Source organism: Herpailurus yagouaroundi, unplaced genomic scaffold (genome assembly GCF_014898765.1).
Source record: "Herpailurus yagouaroundi ecotype Mexico unplaced genomic scaffold, PumYag 198, whole genome shotgun sequence".
Classification (NCBI taxonomy): domain Eukaryota; kingdom Metazoa; phylum Chordata; class Mammalia; order Carnivora; family Felidae; genus Herpailurus; species Herpailurus yagouaroundi.
This window is the reverse complement of record NW_024412429.1, coordinates 21,965,505-21,990,513: the sequence shown is the minus strand read 5'-3', so window position 1 is coordinate 21,990,513 and position 25,009 is coordinate 21,965,505. Positions and strand designations below refer to the sequence as shown.

General features: G+C 38.7%; 1 protein-coding gene and 1 non-coding gene across 10 annotated transcripts in view; both read left to right on the top strand.

Annotated features, from left to right (window-relative positions):
- UTRN (utrophin) overlaps window positions 1-25,009 on the top strand; it is a 492,724-nt gene that overhangs the window by 340,015 nt on the left and 127,700 nt on the right. For all 9 annotated transcript variants that reach the window (XM_040448951.1, XM_040448950.1, XM_040448952.1 and 6 more), the window contains one exon: window positions 11,347-11,503. In XM_040448951.1, the coding sequence (XP_040304885.1) occupies window positions 11,347-11,503 (157 nt within the window). The remainder of the gene's footprint in view (window positions 1-11,346; window positions 11,504-25,009) is intronic.
- LOC121013511 (U6 spliceosomal RNA) lies at window positions 24,824-24,930 on the top strand. The gene has a single exon (XR_005782749.1). It is a non-coding gene; the product is annotated as a U6 spliceosomal RNA (small nuclear RNA).

The following is a 25,009-nucleotide window of genomic DNA, read 5'->3' as shown; positions in this document are numbered from 1 at the left end:
AAAATTTGGGAATATTGTATAGTGACAGAATATACTTAAGTTTATTTAAGATTGAGTTTTCTACTGTCCAGATTCCATTGGGTTGCAACTTTATGTTCCCTGTAAATAAAAATTTTTAAAAATGATTTAAAATGTTAACTCTCATGAAAAACATTCACTGAGGTTCTAGCAAAACCAACATCTAGTCTAACAAGTGAAAAGCCACAGGGCTGGTCCTGGTGAAGACTGTCCATGTGGTGCTGGAATTTTGAGAACTTGGAGGATGGGTTCCTTAGGAAGGAACATTTAAGGGACACCTGGGTGGTTCAGTTGGCTAAGCATCTGACTCTTGGTTTTGGCTTAGGTCATGATCTCATGGTCTGTGAGTTTAAACCCTGTGTTGGGCTGTGTGCAAACAGTACTGAGCCTACTTGGGATTCTCTCTCTCTTCCCCTCTCTTTCTGCCCCTCCTCCCTTCTAAATAAATAAATAAGTAAATAAATAACTTATTTACTTACTTAAAAATTTTAAAAAACACAGGAATTTAATGAAGGCCTACATCATAAACAGATCATTCCAAATGGAAAGCTACAGACAAAAAAATTCTTTGGCCTTTGATAGATGCTATTCCTAAGCCTATCAAATCACATTTTTTTCTAACTGGGAAAGAAAGAGCTCTTAAACTACTGTTGGAATATTAAATAAATCTAATAAATAATGTTATTTTTAGAAGATGGGAGAGTAAGCTTTTGCCAGTGGACTTCTGCATCAAGATAGATCATATATTCTAGTGAAGTGTGTTATTAATACAATAATGAATTAAAATAACTTTTAGCCACATTATCCACCTCTGGGGATTCAGGTCTTTTCTTTTCAAGTATTTAATAAGAATAAGCTTCTGTGTTTAAGGCGTTGCAAATCACAAATAAGATATGAGTCCTAAGGGACTTCCAGGTCTGTCCAGGTTAAGGTGGGTTCAGTGAAGGGAATGGTTAACTTTTACTTCAGAGGCTTCATAAAAGAGGCAGTTATTAAACTGAGCCTTGAAAGGTGTATAGTTATTCCCTGGATGGAAGGAGTCAGTCCTGGAGAAGGACATATAAGTGGGAGGCTTGACATAACACTGTTTTCATGGAGCAGTTACGACGTTCAGTCTGGCTAAGACTAGAATTTGCTGTTGGTGTGGAGGGGAAAGACTGTGGCCAGAAGAAAACAGATGGAGAGAGAAGTGAGACACACACGTGAAACAGCTGTGTGCACCGTGCTCATTCCTCTGGTAGTGGAATTTGAAAACCTTTAGGTGACATGATTAGATGTGAGGTTTGGAAAGATCCCTCCCACATGTCTGTGGAGGATGCTTTATTAGATTAGTGTAGTTCTGAAGACAAGGAGAGCCGCTAACAGACCTGTTCAGTATCCAGGACAGGGAAGGGAGACTGAATAGGTACTCGGTTCATGTTGTTGAAGGACTAGTGAGACATCCAGAAACAAATCACCATTGGATGGCCATCTCTTCAAAAGAGAGCTATAAGCAAAATAAAGAAATGGTGAGATGGGGAGCATCCAGACAGGGAGGCATATAAGCATTGTGAGCAGGCAAGAGGGTGAAAAGTTAGGAGACGGCACAGCAAAGAATCCCAGAAAACCATTAAATATAAGAGATAGGTGAAGGAAAGGAAAGCCGGCAAAGGATCCTGAGAAGTGGGTGGCCTTGAGGAGAGGAGAATCAGGAGTGTTGTCAAGAGCCAAGGGAGGAGGGGTTTTGAAGGGAAGGGCATGGTTAGTGGTGCTGACAGCTGAGGGAGTGGAGGGAGATCAGGGCTGCAGAGGCAGGTGGAATGAGAGGAGCTTTGGTGACTCTTTGCTGGGACAGAGTTTCCATTGAGGTGAAAGTCGATGTCAAGAGGACAAAGGGTCAGGATGGGAAGTGGAGAAGTGGAAACAGAACTAGTCTGCACAGTCTCATTTTCTCAATCAGCTCTGCTGTGAAGGCAAGGGGGAGAGAGACTACACTGCTATAACTATGTTATTACACATAACAGCTTTGTAAGTATATAATAACTGAAGGACTATATCTACACCTATATTCACTAGTCTTTGCTTTCATATGGACCAGATATGCTTCACTAAAGAAGTAAATGATACATTCTTCATTTTTAACTTTGAAAAATAGGCAAAAGAAATTATATTCACATTCATTATTACTTAGGTATTTACAAAAGATGTATATTTCTTCATATAAGTATATATAAATCTGTAACTATATGTGGTGATGAATGTCAACTGGACGTACTGTGGTAATCATTTGGCAATATGTACCTTTATTGAATCATTGTGTCGTGCACCTGAAAGGAATATAGTGTTATATGTTAATTATATCTTAATTAAAAGAAAGATAAAACAGTTTCTTAAAAAAGATAGAAGTTTATTATACTCAGTAGTAGACCTTCATACAGGAAGCACACGTCAGAGAGAAATGGCGCAGGATAGCGTTTAGTCATGGTAGACCATGGAGCTACCCTGTCTCGATTCAGTCACTGTCTTTGCCACTTAGCAGCTGTGCCACTGTGGGCAGGTTACTTAGCCAATATGTGTTTCCTCGTGTGTCAGATCGGGATAATAAGAGTACTTTCCTTATAGGCTCATCATGAATATATCATTTAATTAGCCTAAGTAAAGTGCCTAAAACAGTGGAACACAGTAAACACTCAGTAATGGTTAACTATTATTTTTTTATGGATTACTATTCTGTGTGGTACTAATTAGTTCAAAAAACATAGAAATTCTCCCTACTTTATTTTTTTTCTCAGTCATTAATATTGGGAATTTCTGAGAAGGTCCCCAACAAATGGTATACGTCTGTCCTGGCTGGATTCTGAACAAATAAGAAACAAAAATATGTCCAAGAGAGAACAAGTGTTGTTAATTGCTGATACAGAGGCCAGGTTGGACGGGGTGGCCTTAGAGAGAGGGCTCAGTGGAGGTAGCCTGTTAGCTGAACCCCAGAATGAGACAGCGTTACCAGCCGTCACCAGACAAGGTGGCTGCCCAAGGGAGAAACCCTACGTGGAAGAGTGGGGAGGAGCTCAGTCTGCAGTCCTGTTCTCAGGAGGCAAGGGTGGGCAGAGCTCAGCATCCAGTTGTTCCCCAGATTGGTGAATCAGGTTCCTCACTGCACCTGTACAGGGACTAAGAGAGTCAAGAGTCAGAGAAGAGGTCACGAGTGTGCTCAATGAGAAAGTGCCTTCCCGTGGGGCTGGGTGGGAAAGTGTTCTCCTTAACAAATATAGAGAGGTGACCTATATCCCAGCCACCTACCTCTTCCAAGTCCTTATTGAAGGTGATACTTGTGGGTCACACTGTGAATTTCTGCTCCTTTATTCTTCCCTCCTGTTCCTTTCAATCACAGCCTACCCTTACACTGGCTTCTCTTGTGAACAAATTCTGTTGTATTTTTAATATTTCTATAAACTCTTCTACCACTTATCCATATACTTCAAGGTTGGCTTTCCCCTCAATTGCCCACTTCACTTAAAACTCTCTTTGATAGAGGGTAATTTTCCCATTTTCCTCACCTGGAAGCTGGTGGGAATATTCTGAATCTTTAATAACTGCCGGAGACACCAAACAACCAGAATGCCAGCCGGAAACTTCCAGTATGGCACGTGCAGACACACGGGCTGAACAGGAGCCCTGACACCCAGGGATAAGAAAGAAGTTGACACCACCTTGTTATGTTTTAGGCATTGCCACTCCATCTCAACAGCTTCTCCTCAGAAGTTAATACATCTATTATTCTACCCTCTTCCATCTTATTCCTGCTTCCTCCGGAACTGTAAGACACTCCTCTAACTTTCCTCATTGATTTGAGCATCTGACTTCCCTTTTATTCTTCATCTCTTTCTCAGCTATCATCCTGGGGGTCAATACCCATATTGATGATATTTTTTCTATTTTGACTTCCAAGTTTCTTCTTACTTTGTCTATAAAAGCCTTTGTCCCTATTTCTAAGTCTCACAGACCTGGCCATACCTGGGACTCAGTTGATGTCCTGTGTTATCTTGGCATCCCTGAGATGATTGATCTGCAGGAGACCAAGGACAGACCATTCTCCAGAGCACACATTTTATTTTACTATATTCCACCTGGCCATGTACAACAGAATGCCACTGGTCTTGCCATGTTAATTAGAGAAGAGCCCTCTGTTGTATCAAATGGGAATCATTTGCAACATCATTGGTAAATCAGCTGTCCTTCTAATTAAAATTATGGCCCTAGTGAGGAGGGTATCTTTCATCAGCTTATTATATACCAGGACCGTCTATAGATTTTTACCTAACTTTGTATTTTTATCTTGTTTATGTAATTCATCTACTGTATTCCAACTAGATTGGTTAAAAATGCATATCCTTTAATAATTTCCAGTTGTGAAACCCTTAGCTTTTTTCTGTGTTCTTTCAAACCTGCCTTCCTTTCTCCTGATCTTTAGTTGCTTAAACCTTCTTCTTTTCAGGCTCCATCAGCCCCTTCTACTCTGCTTGGATTCCATCATAAGCCATTTCAATAATACCAGGTGTTTCTTCTTCCCCCTGAATTTCTTGTTTTCTCCTTTTAAATCTCTGACACTCTGATGACCACACTCTCTCTATCCCCCATTCTTGATTCTGGGTTTCCTAGTGTTGTACGAGAAAGTAAAAAATGACATTTCTTCTACTATAATTTGACTCTGTCTTCTTACAATTGGCATTGTGATTCTGAATGATTTTCTGTCATATTTACCACCATCCCTATTTTGTAAAGATTTTGGTTTCTCGTTAGCTCCACAAACCTCTCCCTCTGCATGTGACCTTCTTTCATTCTTTTCTAAGAATGAGGCCATCTGGGGCGCCTGGGTGGCGCAGTCGGTTAAGCGTCCGACTTCAGCCAGGTCACGATCTCGCGGTCCGTGAGTTCGAGCCCCGCGTCAGGTTCTGGGCTGATGGCTCAGAGCCTGGAGCCTGTTTCCGATTCTGTGTCTCCCTCTCTCTCTGCCCCTCCCCGTTCATGCTCTGTCTCTCTCTGTCCCAAAAATAAATAAACGTTGAAAAAAAAATTAAAGAAAAGAATGAGGCCATCTGATATATGTCCCTTCTGTGCATTCAGTATCTCAAATTGTGCTTTAATTGTGCTAAAGTTGATGTTGTCATGGCAGGGAACATTTACTCTAATTTATCATTATTTTTAGAAAGAGAATGTCTGCCCAAGATTATAACAGCTAATATTTATTGAATATTCATGTGCTAAACCTATCCTAAGTGCTTTACAGGCATTACCTCCTTTGACTATGGTGTGGTCATCGGAACTATGTAATATGTGGCTCACTACCTTGGGTTAATACTATTTTGCAGTCTTTTTGATAACTTTGAGTAGACTTTTTTTTTGAGAGAGAGAGAGAGAGAGAGAGAGAGAGTGAGCACGGATGTGCGTGCATGTTGGGGAGGGGCAGAGAGAGATGGAGAGAGAATCCTAAGCAGGCTGCACCCCCAGCATGGAGCCTGAGGTAGGACTCAATCTCATGACCCTGAGATCATGATCGGAGCTGAAATCAAGGGTCGGATGCTTAACCAACTGAGCCACCCAGACACCTCTTGATTATACTTTTAAATATTGAAGTCCAGTGTACAAAATATTTTTTGCAATCTAAAAACAACACATACAAATATATATTTCACTTAGATTGATAGAAGAGACAATAGCTAATGATTTGAAACTTCAGCTAAAAGATAGACTGTTAGGAAATTTGACAATATTTTTCACTCCCGGGGAAAATGTGAATTGGAAATAAATTCAGTAATATGAATGACATGGCTTAAGTTTTTATGTTAAATTTATTTAATTTGGGATTATGTTAATTAAATATCCACTTATCAGCTTAATGATGTTAAATATAGATTCTTATTAACATATGGTTTCAAAGGCCAGTGAAATTGTCAAATTTAATGAAAACAGAGTTCAAAGATAAAATTCTATCTTTCCTTTCTTTTATGAGCCTCTTAAAAATTCAGGGCACCCTTTTAAGAGCCCTTAGAGAAGATTAACCTTTAACATCATGATTACATCTAATGTTATCACATTTTACAATGTCACTGACACCACTTTTAGCCTTAGCCAATTGATTTTACTAACTATATTGTAAAACTACTAAAATTTCCTTTTCTTAAGTTGAATAGAGGAAGATTCTGTTCCTCTCTTCTTTCTTTTTTCCCCTCTGGTTCAACACTTTCTGATAGAACTTTCTGTGAAGGTAGAAGTATTCTGTATCTGTACTATTCAGTGTGGTAGCCACTAGCCACATGTGGGCGTATTCAGTGCTTGAATGTGGCTAGTGCAACAGATACTGTGAATTTCAAATTTTATTTATTTTAATTAACGTCAGTTTAAATGGAAGTAGCTACATATTGTTGGTATGTATTGGAAGCACAGCTTTGGTGTTCTTTTCAGCACAGACTGAATTCCTTTCTTTCCTAGTTGTCTTAACTGCCTTTCTGGGAACAAGAATAACTCCTTTTTAATGTAACTGGTTATTCTTGCACTAGTAAAGGTATTTTCATTCATTATAACTCGATTTATAATCTATGGGTTTCACTGTAGATGAAAAATAAATTTCATTTGTTGTAAACATGCCAAATTGAACATTTAATTCTGTGCATTCCTTGCACAATAGGAGACAGTATGTATTTGCTCATATTAATTTGGGGCATTGTATTCTTTGGTGGACCTACTTTGCAAATGTATCTTCACTTACCTATAAATACGTCTGAACAGTTTCTGCCCTCTTAAATGCTGCCCATAATGAAAGCAATGCAGTGGAAAGAGTTTAGATTTTAGTTTGGATCCCAAACTCTCTCCTTGGGTTTCCAAGCAAGTTTCTTCCCTGAGCTGTGGTTCCTTCAGAGAGCTGTTAGGTTTCTTGTATCAGAGTATATTTGGTTTACCTGCCTTCCTTCCAACTTGACCCCAGGACTTATTTTCTACCATATTTGAATAATGAGGTACCATTTTAATGGCTCCTTACCTTCTAAGAAGTTTTTTGCATTATATATTTTTAAAAACAGCTGGTGACTTAAAAACATTGATAGAGTTGTAAAATAAATGATTCAATCTAAAAGGAGCTAACTTATGTAAAGCATGTTCTATATACAGGTTGCTAATCCATTCAATGAAAGTATATCATGTTTTGATCATGTGAGGTACCCAAAGAATGAACTGAAGCAGGTGAAAATTAGGATAACAAGTCAGTTATCCAGAATGTGAGTACTCACAGATATGTGCTAGGTAAAGAAATGGTTTGGGGTGCCTGCATGGCTCAGTCAGTTAAGTGTCCAGCTCTTGATCTCAGCTCAGGTCTTGATCTCAGGGTCATGAGCTCAAGCCCTGCATTGGGCTCCATGCTGGGCATGGAGCCTACTTAGAAAAAGAAAAAGAAATGTTTTAAGGTTGTGAATATATGATTGATGACTGGTCATCTATAGTTGTGGGGAAAGGGGAAGCTTTAAAATTTTTAGAGTTAAAATGAGAAAGGACAAGTATACCAAAAACAAATTTAAGGTTTCTACTTGCAAAACATTCAATTCAGTGCCCAAGAAAAGGCTTTCATCTTGAAAGATGAAAGAATTAAATTGGAACTAGAACACTGAAGGCTACTACGGAAGCATGCATTTATTTGGGCATATGGTAGTAATCCACTGAACACATAGTTATAATCTATTGGAGAATAACCAGAACAGATTTTCCAGGCAAGGTTTCTGCCAAATCAGCTTGCTTTTTATGATGGAAGAAGGAAGATGCAGAGAAATACGTACACCAATGTATTCTCATCTATTTCAAAGTCACTTCAGTATCTCTCTTTAAAAAACATTGCCTTCATCTTTATGAAGAGTCCTTCAGGTGCTAGATGCAATAGATTTCAATGATCAATTTCATTATTTTGTGCGGTCAAAAGAGTTAATTGCATTGGAAAAAATCATTTGCATGCTCTTCAATACAATGCGTGTATGTAACTGGATTTCAAAGGAATGTAATGTCGATTTAGTTATTGATTAAAGAGTTAAACTACAGACATTGAAGAAGCAGGATCAAATTATCTAAAATAAGAGGTCAGGCTATGTGCTTAAGTGTTTTGCACACAGAGACACTGAAACACATCTTGATTGACTAAAGGCCTCTGATTTCTAGCTGTCATTTTTTTTTTTTTTGCATTTAAAAATACTAGACAGAAATTGCAACACCTCAGTCAAATATATTTATGGCAAAATGATCCGTAAGTGGCAGAGTTTTCAGTTAATATGATTGAAGTTATTTAGTTCTGCTCTGTGACAAGTAAAATTACTGTTTATCAGGGATAGGTAATTACATATTTGGCCTAAAATTAATCAATATGAACACAGGAGAGCTGGCACTCAAGCAGAATCAGGATCTCATTAAAGCAAAATTTTGTAAAGTGAGGTCAATCATGCCACCTGTAGAATGAATAGAAGAGATTATAAATGCAAGAGAATAACATGAACCTTTTAATCATACAGTTCTCAAAGAATTATAAAATACCTCAAACTTCTTTCTGTCATTTACAAATCATTTTTTTATTATTTCATACCTAGCTCTTTTGAATAAGATATAGAATTTTAAGGTTTGAATAGTTTGCTTTATATTATTAGCTAGCTGACAATGGAACTATGAATACATGGCAGGACAGTTGGCCTTTTGTATGTGACTGAATGTTGGTTCATGGTATTTTAGAGATCTATGGAACTCCATTTTTTTTCTTTTAGCCAAGAATATTGGCAGATAGAGCATGGCCATTATTTTATGAACAAGAGATGAACTAGAGATCAGATAGTTGTTCTTCTGAAAACATTATGAACTTTTAAACAAAGACTTAGGATGTTGTTGAATATTCACCACTGGGGTACCATCTAATGTGACCAATGGGGAAATACTTGTTTAAATTAACTATAGAAGAGTTATCAGCTTTGGGACAGAAGCTCTAGTAAATCAGATGTCCAGAAAGGAAATTACTGATAGAGCTGAGGGACAGTAGAAGCCATATTTGGTTGGTTGGTCTCATATCACTCAGGGAAGGAGCAGTTTTGTGGAAGTGGGGATCATAATGCTAATGTCAAGGTGACAGCTAAATGAGAGGATATGAAACCTGATCAGCAGAAGTTTCTTGCACCTGAAGTTGCCCCAAGTGGGTGACCTTTGTTGCGTAACAAGGCTGAGGTCTATTTCCATCAGCCCTCACCTCTCAGTCTGAAAGGTCAAGGTAATTCCATTTCACACAGTTGAACACTTACATCCACATTCACTATCCACCCACTGGTGTGGTGCAGGGCTGAGTCCCTGGAGTTGTTTTTGACTGATCCCTCTTTTCAAGTCCAACGCATGAAGTGTAGGATTGAGGCTGAGTAAGTGGGCTTTCTTCAAGGCCCCAAATTTGTGCTTTTATTTGTATTTTTATTCTCAAGGGCTTTTACTTTTTTTTTTCATTTTGCATTCATTTTTATTTTTTTTCAATATATGAAATTTATCGTCAAATTGGTTTCCATACAACACCCAGTGCTCATCCCAAAAGGTGCCCTCCTCAATACCCATCACCCACCCACCCCTCCCTCCCACCCCCATCAACCCTCAGTTTGTTCTCAGTTTTTAAGAGTCTCTTATGCTTTGGCTTTCTGCCACTCTAACCTCTTTTTTTTTCCCCCTTCCCCTCCCCCATGAGTTTCTGTTAAGTTTCTCAGGATACACATAAGAGTGAAAACATATGGTATCTGTCTTTCTCTGTATGGCTTATTTCACTTAGCATAACACTCTCCAGTTCCATCCACGTTGCTACAAAAGGCCATGTTTCATTCTTTCTCATTGCCGCGTAGTACTCCATTGTGTATATAAACCACAATTTCTTTATCCATTCATCAGTGGATGGACATTTAGGCTCTTTCCATAATTTGGCTATTGTTGAGAGTGCTGCTGTAAACATTGGGGTACAAGTGCCCCTATGCATCAGTACTCCTGTATCCCTTGGGTAAATTCCTAGCAGTGCTATTGCTGGGTCATAGGGTAGGTCTATTTTTAATTTTCTGAGGAACCTCCACACTGTTTTCCAGAGTGGCTGCACCAATTTGCATTCCCACCTCAAGGGCTTTTACTTTTATTGGAATCTGAATCACACAAAAACGTATCTCAGACACATGGTTTCCTGATTATAAAGTTCATAATTTAAGAATCTGAAGGTCCTTTTCTGTCCTAAACCCCGAAATTGTTATTGAAACAAAGACCTCACCTTTAAACCAGGGGACACAGTACTGCAATCAACAATTTCTGCCCGATTGTTTTCTGTTCACAATAGACATTTGTCACTGGACACCAGTCAGCCTTGAGCCAGATAGTGTTCTATGCAAGCAATGACTGGTTGTTTTCCAGCTTTTGGAGGTAAATGCTGGTGATGTTCTACTTTCAGTAATTTATTTGGTTTTAAGGAATGTTAAGGCTTTAATAATTTCCTTTCCTAAAAAATTAATTAGCTCTTTTATTTTTTTTTATTTTTTTTTAATTTTTTTTTTAATGTTTTATTTATTTTTGAGACAGAGAGAGACAGAGCATGAACGGGGGAGGGGCAGAGAGAGAGGGAGACACAGAATCGGAAGCAGGCTCCAGGCTCTGAGCCATCAGCCCAGAGCCCGACGCGGGGCTCGAACTCACGGACCGCGAGATCTTGACCTGAGCTGAAGTTGGACGCTTAACCGACTGCGCCACCCAGGCGCCCCTAATTAGCTCTTTTAGAAAGAAAAATAATATGGGCCTGTTGTACATACTCAATTAGTACCTAAATATATAAAAATGACGTGTTTACTGTGTTCTCAGAGGTAAGCTCATCTAGTATGTATCTTTCTAAACATTTTATATGCATATAGTTGCTCTCTTTTCCTCTCTATCACTTTCTTCACATAGATGGATGAAAGGAGAAGAAAATTGTAGTTCAGTGTGCATGTATACTATACATAAGCTACTGAAACTTGCTTTCATAATTTTATATCATGGAAACTCTTCTTGAAAACCTCATAGTTATGCCTTTGTGGTGTGTAGTTATCCATTTACAATTTTGATAGGTATTACCAACATATCTGCATATTCTAGCTTCTTCAAAATAACTTGTTTAGGGTTTTGTTTTTTTTTGTTTGTTTGTTTGTTTGTTTGTTTTTACTAAGAGTCAGCCTTTTTATTGGATGTGAACATTAGTTCGTCATTCAAGATTATTAGTCTAAGGGAAGATGTATGATTTTTTAAATGCAATTCCAACTTCTAAATGTGGTCAGTACTGTCTCTCAACAGGGCCCACTTGGAGGCCAGTGCTGAGAAATGGAACAGGTTGCTGACGTCTTTAGAAGAATTGATCAAATGGCTGAATATTAAAGACGAAGAGCTTCAAAAGCAAATGCCGATTGGAGGGGATGTTCCAGCCTTACAGCTCCAGTATGATCACTGTAAAGTAAGTTGACCATGTGTGGTGGGGACCTTTTTTGATACATTTTGATTTTGGCAAAGTAGACACTCAAAATTCTATATAAATATCTGAGTTGAAACAATTACCAGTGAATTTCACTCCCACACCCCATTTCTAATTGTCAGTATTTAGGCATTTAATTTAAGTTGCATGCATCTTCTGAGAAGCAGATATGCTGAAGTGTTATCACCTGACACATTAATTCTTAGATCCTTGTATTATTTAAATTCTTTGCCTTATTAACTTTCCTTTTATTTATTTAATATTGCTACATGCCCACTTTCTCATATATTACACATCAGCTTGCTTTGTTACATATACATATTTTTTTCCCCTTACATGCAATGCAAGGTCACATTCTAAATCTGTACATTTTAATGTGGTGTTAGAATTCTGTTCCCACTGGAAAAATGACGACTAACACATGCATCTTCTAAAGGAAGAAAGGAAGATGCCATCTATGTAGTAAGTTTGCTTCAAAATGATAAGACCTTGAAGTTTATTTTACTTTGAACCCTTGTGACTAGGTTATTCAAATTTCCATTTGGGTAAATTTTCTTTTTCTACTTGAAAAGAGACTATGATAGAGAAATAGTTCTAAGAAAAAAGAAGACGTTGTTGGAATATAACATGTAAAATAACAACAACAACCAACAATGATAGACTTTAAATCAGTGATTTAGGAAAATCCCGTTCTCTTTTTTTCAGCTTTCCCTTCTATTACTTATTCATATACTTTTTTGTGGATTTAAGTGATGAAAAAATAATACAAAGCTGTTCTAATGGAAGTGCTCTGTTAAGGAATAGAACCTGCGTGTGACCGTGTTCTGCTAGTTTTGATAAAACCTAATTCTTGAGGCATGAAATGATTTTCCTCTTCTGGCCTTAGCCAGTAAAGTGCACATCATTGTTTCCAGTAAATGCTGGCTATGTTCTTTCCAAACCCTTCTCCCAGCAGAGTTGCCCTGTTTTAGGTTGTGTTTCACCTAAGAGTCTTAGAGTTGCTGTGCATGAACCCTTTAGGCCTGGGCATTTAGATAATAAAGATGATCCTGATAACTGATGCTGATGATAATACTGGTTCATTCATTTGGCAGGTATTTACTGAGTGCCTAATGTGCACCAGGCACTGTTCCAGGCATTGGAGAGTCAAATGAACAAAGCAGAGTTCTTGCCTGATTCCATGTAGTAAGAGATAAACACTAGATACGCAATAAATACATAATATATCCCATAGTAATAAGTGCCATGAAAAGAGTAAAGCAATGTCAAGGAGAGAAAGAGGGATGGGAGAATATCGGCAGCAGAGATGCTGTTTTTGTGGAGATAGGAACGTGGCATGAGTAAGGTGTTTTTTGAGAAAACAACTGACATAAACATGAGGCAGTAAGTGATGCTACTCCGTGGGGGAAGAAATCATAGGCAAAAGGGGACAAAAAGACACTGGCCACAGAGGTTGCAGTTTCTGGCCATATTCGAGGAATAGCATGGATACCAGTGTTGTTAAAACAGTCAGCCAAATAGAAAAGAAGGAGATGAGGTTGGGGTAGGAGTGGGAAAAAGGGGTTCAAATCACAGAGGTCCTTGAAAGTCCTTTGTAAGGGCTTTAGCTTTTACTCCAAGTGAGGTGGAAGGTATGGAAGGTTTTGGTAATTATACTGCTGTGATCTGACTTACATTATACATATTTACAGGTGAAATTAGGAAGAATAAAATATAGAGGAGTTGAAGAACATATTTCAGTAATCCAAGTGGGGGATCGTGATGACTTGGACAAAGGTATAAAGGTGGAGATAGTGAGAAGTAACTGGTTTCTGAATATATTTAGGAAGAACCAAAAGGATGTGCCAACGGAGTGCCTATGTGGAATACAGGAGAAAGAGAAGGGTTTATAGTGGCAGGAATCAAAGGTTTTTGGACAAAGCAAATGGGACAGCTGGAGGGGGGAATGTGGGGCCAGGTAGTGGTTTTACACAGATGGGGACTAATTCAACATATTTCTATGCTGATGGGAATGATCTTGTAGACTGGGAAAAGTCAATAATGCAGGAGAGAGATTACTGGGTAGGGGATGGGATGGGATCCAGTGTACAAGTGTTAACAGTTGGTCTTGGGTAGGAGGGCAAAGAATTCGTCCCTTGTAACAAGAAGGTAAGTTGGTAGATTTGCGTGTGGGAACATTTAGATGTCCTCTTTTGATTGCCTCTGTTTTCTCAACAAATAAGAAGCAAGGTCGTCAACTGAACATGAGAAGAAGGAAGACAATGTGGAGGTTTGGGGAAAGAGGAGGTAGAAAATGTAGTCTAGAAGTGGGTGAGTTAAACTAGGAATGTAAAACAAGACCACGAGCATTACGAAAGGCCTGCTTGAGGCCAGTGCTCATGAATTTAAAGTGAGAACAGTCACTGTGAATGTTGTTCCTTACCCGTGTGGAGTTGTCTCACCAAAGGCGAGGAGTCAGTTGGAGAGTTGAATTGACCCAAGCACATGTGATAGAGGAAGAGAGGGGCAAGGGGGTTACAGAAATACAGGGGAGCTATAGTAATGATCGCATGTGGAAGTAAGGCTGGGTAAAGGAAGATATGAGCATATTAGAGATGAGGGATAGTAAAGTGGTGTTAGAAGTCAATGAATTGGACATGGCAGAGGAGCTGAGGATTAATCCAAATGGGGGAACCGGGAAGGGGCACAAACTGTAAAGAAAACAGATTGTGATCAGAGAAAGGATGCTAGAAATCAAGTTTGTGGTGGCGTGCATTTATTGTTAAATGACCATCTCCGGTGTCCTTTTGTGAGAGTGAGTTGCACAGGCAGGGTGGAGAACAAGGTCCTTGGGGAAAAGTGGATAAGAAGCTGAGAGGCTGGGGTAGCTGCAGGATCATCTACAGGCACAGTAAAATGATCATCACCAGGAGAAAGAGCCTGATTTGTTCAAAATGTTGATTATGAGAAGGAATAGTGATAGCAGTATGGTTAGGGATTAGCACAGGTTGGAAAAATGATGGCTTCACAGTCCTTTTATCTTTCGAGTCTTAAAACTGTGCAAAATACCTTTGGTTGGGGATGGGAAGAGGAATAGTTTAAGTTGGATATAGTTTAGCCTTGGCTTCTAAATTTCTTAGTGCCTGCTACCAGACTTTTCTCTGGTTACTATTACGTCTTTATCACAATTGCCATCACTTAGCATGTTGTGCATAATCCAGACTACTGTTGAGAGGCGTAGGTCTTCAGTAAGTAGGTCTTATCAGGATTTTCCATTTAATAGTCTATACTTCTTTAACTTTGAGTTTTATACTAGAAAGTTTATATGAATATGATACTGATTGAGTTTCTGAGTGTAGGGCTGGGTTGTTTCTCACCTCATTGTTTACCCTCACTTGAAATAATCCTTTGTGGAGTTTCATGTTGATTGTAGATTCTAGAATATGATACTTTATTGTGATCTGTCATAGTCTGCCTTCCAGTTTATCAATGATGGAAAACTACAGGCTTTCTTAATATCATGTATTAATAAATGTTTTGACACAAGCATCATGCATAACTCTGAGAACTAAGCAGGCTGTTATGCCAGAAATAAACTATAGAAGAGATTTCAGAGATTTGTGGAGGTGTGATTTAGTTTGCAAGGGCCACATAACAAAACACCATAGGCTGAGTAACTTAACAAGAAAAATTAATCTTCTCACAGTTCTGGGGGCTAGAAGTTTGAGGTCAGGGTGTGGGGTTGGCCTCTTCTGAGGCTTCTCTCCTTGGCTTGTGGATGTCTCTTCCCTGTGTCTTCACCTGGCTTTCTCTTGGTGAGTATCTGTATCTTTTAAAACTGCTCAAAATACCTTCCTTTTATAAGGATGCCAGTCATGTTGGGTCAGGGCCCCACCCTAATGATCTCATTTTAACTTAACTACATCTTTTTTTTTTTTTTTTAATTTATTTTTTTTTTTGAGAGAGAGACAGAGCATGAACAGGGGAGAAGCAGATAGGGAGACACAAAATCAGAAGTAGGCTCCAGGCTCCGAGCTGTCAGCACAGAGCCCTATGCGGGGCTCAAACTCAGAAACCATGAGATCATTGCCCGAGCCAAAGTCGGACACCCAACTGACTGAGACACTCAGGTGCCCCTACTTAATTACATCTTTAAGGACCTTATTTCCAATCACAGTCACATTCTATCAAAAGTAACCTTCTTTCCCAGCTGTCAAGTATAATGTTTCTAATCACTATAAATTATTACAGTGAGGGCAAATCACTATGCATTAATACAATTAGGTCAATATTTAAAGACGTGACACCTACCTGTAATTATTTACCTTTCTTACTAAACTTTGCCAGCCATAATCATTGAATAGTCGAATTGTAGTTGAACCTCAACCTTGCCAATGTTCTAACTTAAATATAATTCTCTGTGATCGTAAAATTAAAATCCCTTTGGTTGTACATATGGTTACTCTGTTTCAGGTCAGCTTTTTCTTTCCTGTGTCCTTGGAGATGTCTTTGACCCCTGCCTTCAGGTTCTGTTTATCAGGAACAATCTTTATTTAGAATTAGAATGATCAATTATTAAAACTGTAAGAGGCCCAAGAAATAATTTAGTCTAGCCCCCTCACTGATAGTGGAAGAAAATGAGACCCATGGTGTGTTTTAATGAAATCTGACTTTTCACCCCTCCCTTCCTTTCTCACTCCCAACAAATTCCTATCACTTACCCCCATGTCTGGCAATTTCTAGGACACCAGAGAAACATGGATGCAGAAAACAGACACAGTCCCTGTCTGTGTGGAGCTTACAGTCAGGGGAGAGCCTACGCCTGCCCTGCTTAACCTTACAGTCTCTGTTTCTTCCCTGTGTTATGAGAAATCATTTCCAACAAGGATTGTGATTGAGCTGTGGACTGTGCATTGCTGTCCCAAATCTCTGGTTGTCTGTCTAACTATCGATTTCTCTAACCCCCAGCTTTGGTCCCTGGCTGATAATTCAAGCATGTTATTAGTTCTTGTATACTCTTATTTCTGATCTTTTCTCTTTATAAGGGATTCTAGAACTCTTTTCAATTATAACATGATGTAGATTCAAACAGAACAAAATAATCTCTATACTATTTTTTTCACAGGTATGTTTAGCATTAAATTTAGATGCCTTTCCCTTTAGTTTTGTCTGTTATTATAAACTGTAGTTTTTTCTAATTTCTTGCTATTTTTTGTTTTTAGTTGTCCTAATACAGTTTAAAAACTCTTTTTAATTTTGAATAACTCTTGCTTTATAGATTAAAAATACATAGTTGGAATCAAACAAAATCAACCCTTAAATGGCTTGATACTAATAGTAGGCAAGTTATTTTGTTCCTTAAAATTTCCCCATAGAAAGAGGGGGACCTTGTATTTGATTTCTAACCTAACTCTTCCTTGCAGATAGCTAGCTGTCTAAATTACCTTATTTTGAACAACATAGTATTATGTCAAACTAATGTGACCTAATCTCTCAATACTAAATTAGAATGTCTAGAGATTACCAGATGGAATTTTTTAAAGGGGGACAAAGAAATTTAACACTGATTTGTTTCCTCTTCCAGGAAGTATGACCTCATAAATGCAAGCCTTGAATTTCACTGTATACAAGTCTTTTAAAGATCAATTTTAAAAGTGATACCATATATCTTTCTGTTGTGGATAAGACAAATACACTTTACAAGATGCATTAAAAACCACCTGTGCTGATATTACACAAATCAGCACTTAAGTATTACATTAAAATTTCCAATGACATTATATACAAAGTAAAAAACAAAGCTATGTCTCAATGCCTTAGGTGGACGTGGGGTTACTGTATGTTAGAAAACCACTAAGTGACTTAAAAGCTGCTTTAAGGGATATCAAATGCTGATGTCAAAGAGTTATGTGAACAATTTGAATAAAATAATTCTAAGTAGACATCCGACTAACCTCTGTCCTCAGCACTTTGTATTCAAGTTCATTGAAAATATTCTTTCCTCTTCCTTTTTGGATAGTGGTGTATTACCCTCTCTTATAAGGTACCTTATGTTGGGCCCTTCTTCTTTTTTTTTTTTTAAGTTTATTTATTTATTTTGTGAGAGACCAGGAGAGCATGAGTGGGGAAGGGGCAGGGAGAGGGGGAGAGAGAATCTCAAGCAGGCTGTACGCAGTCAGTGCTCAGAGACTTTATGGTTGGCCTTTCTATATAAAATTAGTTAGTGAACTAGCACATGGGATTAGGTAGACATGGTTTCAATTCTTACCTCCTCCACTCACTAGCTCTGTGATCTAGGCTCTGGAGTCGATTGTCCAACCTCCTCAGTCCTGTTTCTGACCATGAGTATATATAGGTCACTTAGCACAATACATTTAGTAAGTGCTCAATAAGCAATGGCTGTTTTAGTTCTTTAAACTAGGACTTCTATTTTCTAGTGTGTTTCTTATTTTAGTTGTTCTGTGTCCACATTTTTTATTTTTCCTAAGATTCATGATGTTTGGGCAACTGTAAATTTTGATGTCATAACTATATTTTTTTTAGCCTATTGGTGGCTTCAGAGATAACTTAGACTACTGAGGGAATAGGATAAAGTCATTGAGACATTTTTGAGAATTACACAGGATATAAGTCTAGAGGCTAGAAGATGATTTATTTGTTCTTTTTACATTTTTTTTTAAATCTTTATTTATTTTTGAGAGAGAGAGAGAGACACAGAGACAGAGTGTGGGCAGGGGAGGGGCAGAGAGAGAGGGAGACACAGAATCCGAAGCAGGCTCCAGGCTCTGAGCTGTCAGCACAGAGCCCAACGTGGGGCTCGAACCCATGGACTGTGAGATCATGACGTGAGCCAAAGTTGGGCGCTCAACTGTCTGAGCCACCCAGGTGCCCCTTGTTTTTTGTTCTTAATAAAAGAAAACAGCTTATCATGGAAAGGCCAAGCTCATAAGACACGTCTGTATGCACTGCTTTAGTTAACTTATCAAAGATTTATAGGCAAATGATAAATGTATAACCATGAATCTAATTACCTTTCAAAGCAATATTTGAATGCTACCATAACTTATAAGTAAAGAAATAAAATCAATATACATTATCTTACATTTGCATTTGTATCACCTTATCCTGGGTCCAGTCTGCTTTCACAGATAACCGTGGTTAGAGACTCTCAGATTTATGCATGCAGTCACTTGGATACGTAGAGGTTGGTTTATGGGAACTCACTCTCAAAGTCTTCTGGTTCCTACCTGTATTTCTATACTCTAGTCCTTTATATGTGCATCAGTGATTTAATGACACTTTTTCATAACCATTCTTTGATAACGGCATTGCTAATCACTTCATCTATCCACCCACCCACCCACACGATTCACTGACTGCTTTATGTGTTGAAAACAATGTTAAGGGGCGCCTGGGTGGCGCAGTCGGTTAAGCGTCCGACTTCAGCCAGGTCACGATCTCACGGTCCGGGAGTTCGAGCCCCGCGTCGGGCTCTGGGCTGATGGCTCAGAGCCTGGAGCCTGTTTCCGATTCTGTGTCTCCCTCTCTCTCTGCCCCTCGCCCGTTCATGCTCTGTCTCTCTCTGTCCCAAAAATAAATAAACGTTGAAAAAAAAATTTAATTTAAAAAAAAAGAAAAAAGAAAACAATGTTAAATGTACAAAGGGCAATAAGGCATAGCCTCTGCACTTCAGTGACACATTTGAATAATTTTCATTCTGAAAAGCTCCATGCTTGTGGCTATATCCAGATGGAATATTATATATTTAAATGCTGAAGGGATGGCTCTGAGACTTTTAGTTAGAATAGTACTATAAGGTCATGCTTCAGATCATTTCATCTGCTTAAACACCTAGCAATTATAAATAAAATGTAAAAAAAAAAAAGCAAGGAAAATCAAACATGCAAAGTTGGACTCCAGAATATGACAGGCATTCCATAGATGAGAAACAAAGCAGAAAAGCAAAGTAGTCAGTAGGGTTGATGCTGCTGGGGGGAAAGGTACCAGTCCTGGATGTTGAGCGAGCAGAAAGCCCTGTTAACAGTCTTTGCTTAAAATCTCTCTCTGACACCTTGAAACGAATGACTCACAGATTGGCATGCTTTCTTCTGTCAAACAAATGTCCCAAGAACTGATATTATAAAACATCAGTGTGTTTTGGACCCTTAATTAAATGCTTATACTTTCTTGGATGTTTCAATGAGTGACTCAGACAGAGCATTGATAGGTTTCAGCAACAATGATGATAAATAACTTTGTTCAGTGCTTTCACAATATATGCACAGAGGCAAACTCCTTAAGTAATAATAATAATAAAAAAGAATATGTCAAGGGCTCTGAGGGTAAAGCATGTGGTACAGGTACGGTCAGTAGTTGCTGATAGCTCTTCCCATAACTGCTGGGAGCTTGTCTTGATAGTTTTGATCATTTTTGTCTTGTTTAAAACTGTCTGGAGTGTATGAGCTGTTTTAATTAAATAAAACTCTACTGGGGCACCTGGGTGTCTTAAGCATCTGACTCTTGATTTCAGCTCAGATCATGTTCTCGCAGTTTGGAATACGGAGCCCTGCATCGGGCTCTATGATGACAGCGTGGAGCCTGCTTGGGATTCTCTCTCTCTCAAACTCTCTCCCCCTCTCTCTGCCCTTCCTCTTCTTGCTTTCTATCTCAAAATAAAATAAATAAACATTAAAAAAACCCTATGATACCTGTTATTTACCATCTAATACTGCCCAGCAGAAATGGTCCCCCATTACTATCTAGGATTAACTTGTAAAATTAGAGTCACCTTCCAGTCTTTATAAGTATCAGCTGTAAACCCCACAGAGTCGTATTATTTTTTCTTATGTGGGTATATATTTAATATCCTCAAATATCAAAATAAATTACTACTTTAAAACAAAGTGTTTTTAATGACTTTTAGAATAAATGCATATAGTTGAATTTTCCCACCTAATGACCTAAGTTTTTTTTTTTTTTTTTTTTTAAACGTTTATTTATTTTTGGGACAGAGAGAGACAGAGCATGAACGGGGGAGGGGCAGAGAGAGAGGGAGACACAGAATCGGAAACAGGCTCCAGGCTCTGAGCCATCAGCCCAGAGCCTGATGCGGGGCTCGAACTCACAGACCACGAGATTGTGACCTGGCTGAAGTCGGACGCTTAACCGACTGCGCCACCCAGGCGCCCCTGACCTAAGTTTTTCATATCATTTTTAAAGTTCTATAGAAATTGAGGTCGCTCATATGCAGCTTCATTTTCAAGAATGCGAGATTATCATTCAGTCAATTTACTCAGAAAGCACCTTCAGTGCACATAGCATTCATTTGTAATGTTACAGTTTATTTCAGTCACATACTTTAACATTGGATAAAATTGCCAGTGCCGTTTTTGCTGTTCACTTTGCACTTCATCTTCTGAACAATGTAAATTCTAAGTTATGTAAAGCCTGTGGTCAGAGCCGTAACACCCTTTTTCTGATAGATGCATGTTTGATTTTATAAAAGGAAATCACTAAAAATAATTGAAAGTGTATGATTCCGATATAATTTTAGTGAGTTTGTTCCCTCGGGGCCCCTCTGTCCTTTACTTAACTCAATTTAAAATTCCTATATTCAATCCTTATTGTATAAGAGTCAAGACATTTGGGGTTTTTTTTTAATGTTTGTTTATTTTTGACAGACAGAGTGGGAGCAGGGGAGGGGTAGAGAGAGAGGGAGACACAGGATCTAAAGCAGGCTCCAGGCTCTGAGCTGTCAGCACAGAACCCAACGCAGGGGTTGAACTCATGAACCGTGAGATCATGATCTGAAGTCTGACGCTTAACTGAGCCACCCAGGTGCCCCTAGGATATTTGGGTCTTAAACTCACTTGTCAAAATACGTTTGCAAACTTACTTATTAAAGTAACGAATTCAAACAGTGTCTTTTTTTTAATTTTTTTTTAAATTTTAACGTTTATTTATTTTTGAGACAGAGAGAGACAGAGCATGAGCAGGGGAGGGGCAGAGAGAGAGGGAGATACAAAATCTGAAACAGGCTCCAGGCTCTGAGCTGTCAGCACAGAGCCCGACGCGGGGCTCGAACTCACGGACCGCGAGATCATGACCTGAGCTGGAGTCAGACGCTCAACCGACTGAGCCACCCAGGCGCCCCACGAACAGTATCTTTCAATCAGCAACATGCCACCATTAAATTTAGGCTGTGTGTGTGTAGGGTTATTCTCTCTATATGGTAATCTGACACTCTAACTTCAAATCTGTAATTTCAAGGTCTCGCTGTGTGATGAAGTTACCTAATGTGGGAGATTGACCTTTTTCTAAAATTGATTAATTTCCAAGTTCCCCTCCAGCCATTGGCACCTATGTTGACTTCCTCCTTATTAAATGCATAGCCCACTAAGAACTGTTAGTAAAGCTATTACTTGTATTCATTCCTGGAAGCAGCCATTCTCAAAGCGAGGCTATACCTACCTGCCACACTCCATTTAGTTGTCTGCAGTTGATTTATCTCCTAAGCCTCATAGGTATCATTGGAACTTGACCCCAAAAGGCCATAGAATATCCAAGTTTAGAGGGAGAGGCAAGGCATCTTAATAGCTATCACTGGCGATGAAACTAAGAGTGGACAACAAATGGAGCAGGAAATAGAGGTATGTAAAACCAAGCAATTATATACAGTCCACCCCCTTAATAGAACAGCCCATTTCTAATGAACCACCTCTGGATATATTTACCCTGGTATCATTTATCTAATACTTTATTTGTTAAACAAACTTCTGTGTTGCAGTTGATATATGCCATGTACTTTGCTAGGTACTGCGCATCTATCACTTCATAAGACTAATTTTGCCATCACAGATCTCACCATCTACAAGCAGAGACTTGAAAACAAGTAACTATAATGGATAGCAAAGGCATAGTAATGTGAGCATGAACACATGGCCAGGGAGGCACAGATGAATAATGATTGTCTGTACTTGGGAAGATTGGGTAAGGCTTCACAGAGCAAGTAGCTTTTGAGCTAAAAAGAGATCTTTGGAGTAAAAATTCACTGAAGACTGTTACCAAAACTCCTGGAGGGAAAATCCTCCAAATGAGTCATGGCATGACCTGGAATGTGCAATAAAGCACGAGGTGTTGCTTACCGGCCTTTTCAGTTATATTTAGAATAAAGCTGAAAGAGAAAAATAGTACAAGTTTAGCACCTTATATGGTACCTGGTAAAGTAGATATTGCATATATTAGCCGAATAAAGGAATACATTTACATGTGCATGTATTTTGAAAAGTGTAGGAAGGAATACTCTTTTACTACTGTGAGAAAGTGAAGCATTCCTATCTTAGTTTTAGCATTTATACTTAGTATTCTGACTCAGGCATCATTTTTTATGTCAATGGGGTGGAACCAAAATGAATTTATATATTAAATGTTCATTTAGGGACGTTAACCAAAACTTTTAAAGCACTGTGAAGGAGATTTTTTTTTTTTTATTTTGTCTGCATACTAATGAAAAGTAAGCCTGTTTTCTTTCCCTTTTCTCATGTAGTTTTATTAGTGCTATCAAATTTAATGACTCTTCTGCCCTTTTTTGCTGTCATACTATAATGACTTCAGATCCATATATGCTGATTTAGCTTTGAAAGCAAGTTGGGGGGAAAAAAAGTAAATTACATTCTAACAGATTCTCCTTATGTTTATATCATTTATTTTTTCTGCTTGTATTCTCCAATAAATGTTAAGTGTTTTGTTTTGTTTTGTTTTGTTTTGTTTTGTTTTGTTTTAAACAAGAAACTAAGGAAGCCTGCTGTACCAGCAGTACTTTTATTTGTTAAGCTGAGATGCCTTGCGTCTAGGGCCGGCTTTGTGGATGTGTGTCCCATGCAATTACAGTCACATAAGCCTTCACTCCTAACAGGGCCCTGCACTTGGTTTAATGCTCTGGTGCTGCCATCTTGAAATTCTTAGTAACATTTGAACAAGGGGCTCTGTGAATTATATAGTCAGACCTGCTGGCATCAAAAAAAAAAACATTAATGTTTATGTTTTGACACACATAAAACAACCCTTTTACAGTAATGAAAGCCTCTGAAAACTTAATTCACGCGTTCTTTTTCTCAAGTCAGTAAGCCATCCTAAGCTCCCACTCTCACTCACACACCCCTCATTGTAACTTACCCTGTCTCTGTGTGTTAGTGTCTGCTGCAATGTGACCAGAGGTCTATTTTCAGTCCTTCCTTTCCTGTCAACTCCCTAATGGTTCCTCTGTTCATTCTCTTTACTTGACTTCTAGAACACTACGCTGTGCAGATTCTCTTCTTACCTCACTGGCAGCTCCTTCTCAATCTCCTCTGCTGACCCCTCCTTCTTTTTCTCAGCTTCCTAAAAGTGGGATGCACCAGGAGCCAGGTCATGCCAACTCCTCTATTGCCATTCCTTCCTGAACTCATCGGGTCTCCTGGTTTTATATGCCATCTGTATGTCAGTCACCACCAAATTCGTATCTATTTACATGTCATGTCTACTTGGGTATCTAATAGACATCTCAAACTTAGTACGTCCAAACTGAATTCCTGAACTTGCTGCTCAAAATCATTCTCCCTGATCTTCCCTCATTTCAATGTAACGAACTTGACTCTGGTTGCTTACATAAAAAATAATAATCACCTTCAATCTTGTCTTTCTTTCATATTCCATCTGTTAGAAAATCCTGTTGGTTCCATGTTCAAAATATAAAACAGGAATCTGATTACCTCTTACTGCTATTAGGAGCTACAATTATTAGTCTCTGTTTATTCTCAGTACAGTGCCCAGCGTGTTCCTATTCCAATGAATCAAAACTCCACAGTGGCTTTCCATTTGACTCAGAATAAAAGTCACAGTCCTCAGAATGGTCTACAAGACCCTATGTGATGTGACCTGTCTCCTACTCACACCATGGTCACTTCATTCTTACTATTTTCTCTCTTAAACACTGGTTTCAGCCATACCAGCCTCTAGCTGTGCCTTTAGTTGAAGCATCATGCTGTCTTCTTCTTTTTTTTAAGTTTGTTTGTTTATTGATTTATGTATGTATGTATGTATGTATGTATTTATTTATTTATTTTGAGAAAGAGAGAGAGAGCGCGCAAGCTGGGGAGGGGCAGAGAAAGAGAGGGAGAGAGAGAATCCCAAGCAAGTTCTGTGCTGTCAGCATGGAGCCTGACACCTGACTCAAACTCACAAACCATGAGGTCATGACCTGAGCCAAATTCAAGAGTCCTGGTTGCTTAACCAACTGAACCACCCAGGTGCTCTAATAATGCCATTCTTTAAGAGATGTGATTTGTGCTTGCTTCGGCAGCACTTACACTAAAATTGGAATTATTGAAGATTGATGGGCATGGCCTCTGTGCAAGGATGATATGTAAATTCGTGAAATGTTCCATATTTTTTCAAAAAATTGAAAATAGAACTACCATATGATCCAGCAATTCCACTTCTGGGCATTTATCTGAAGAAAATGAAGACATC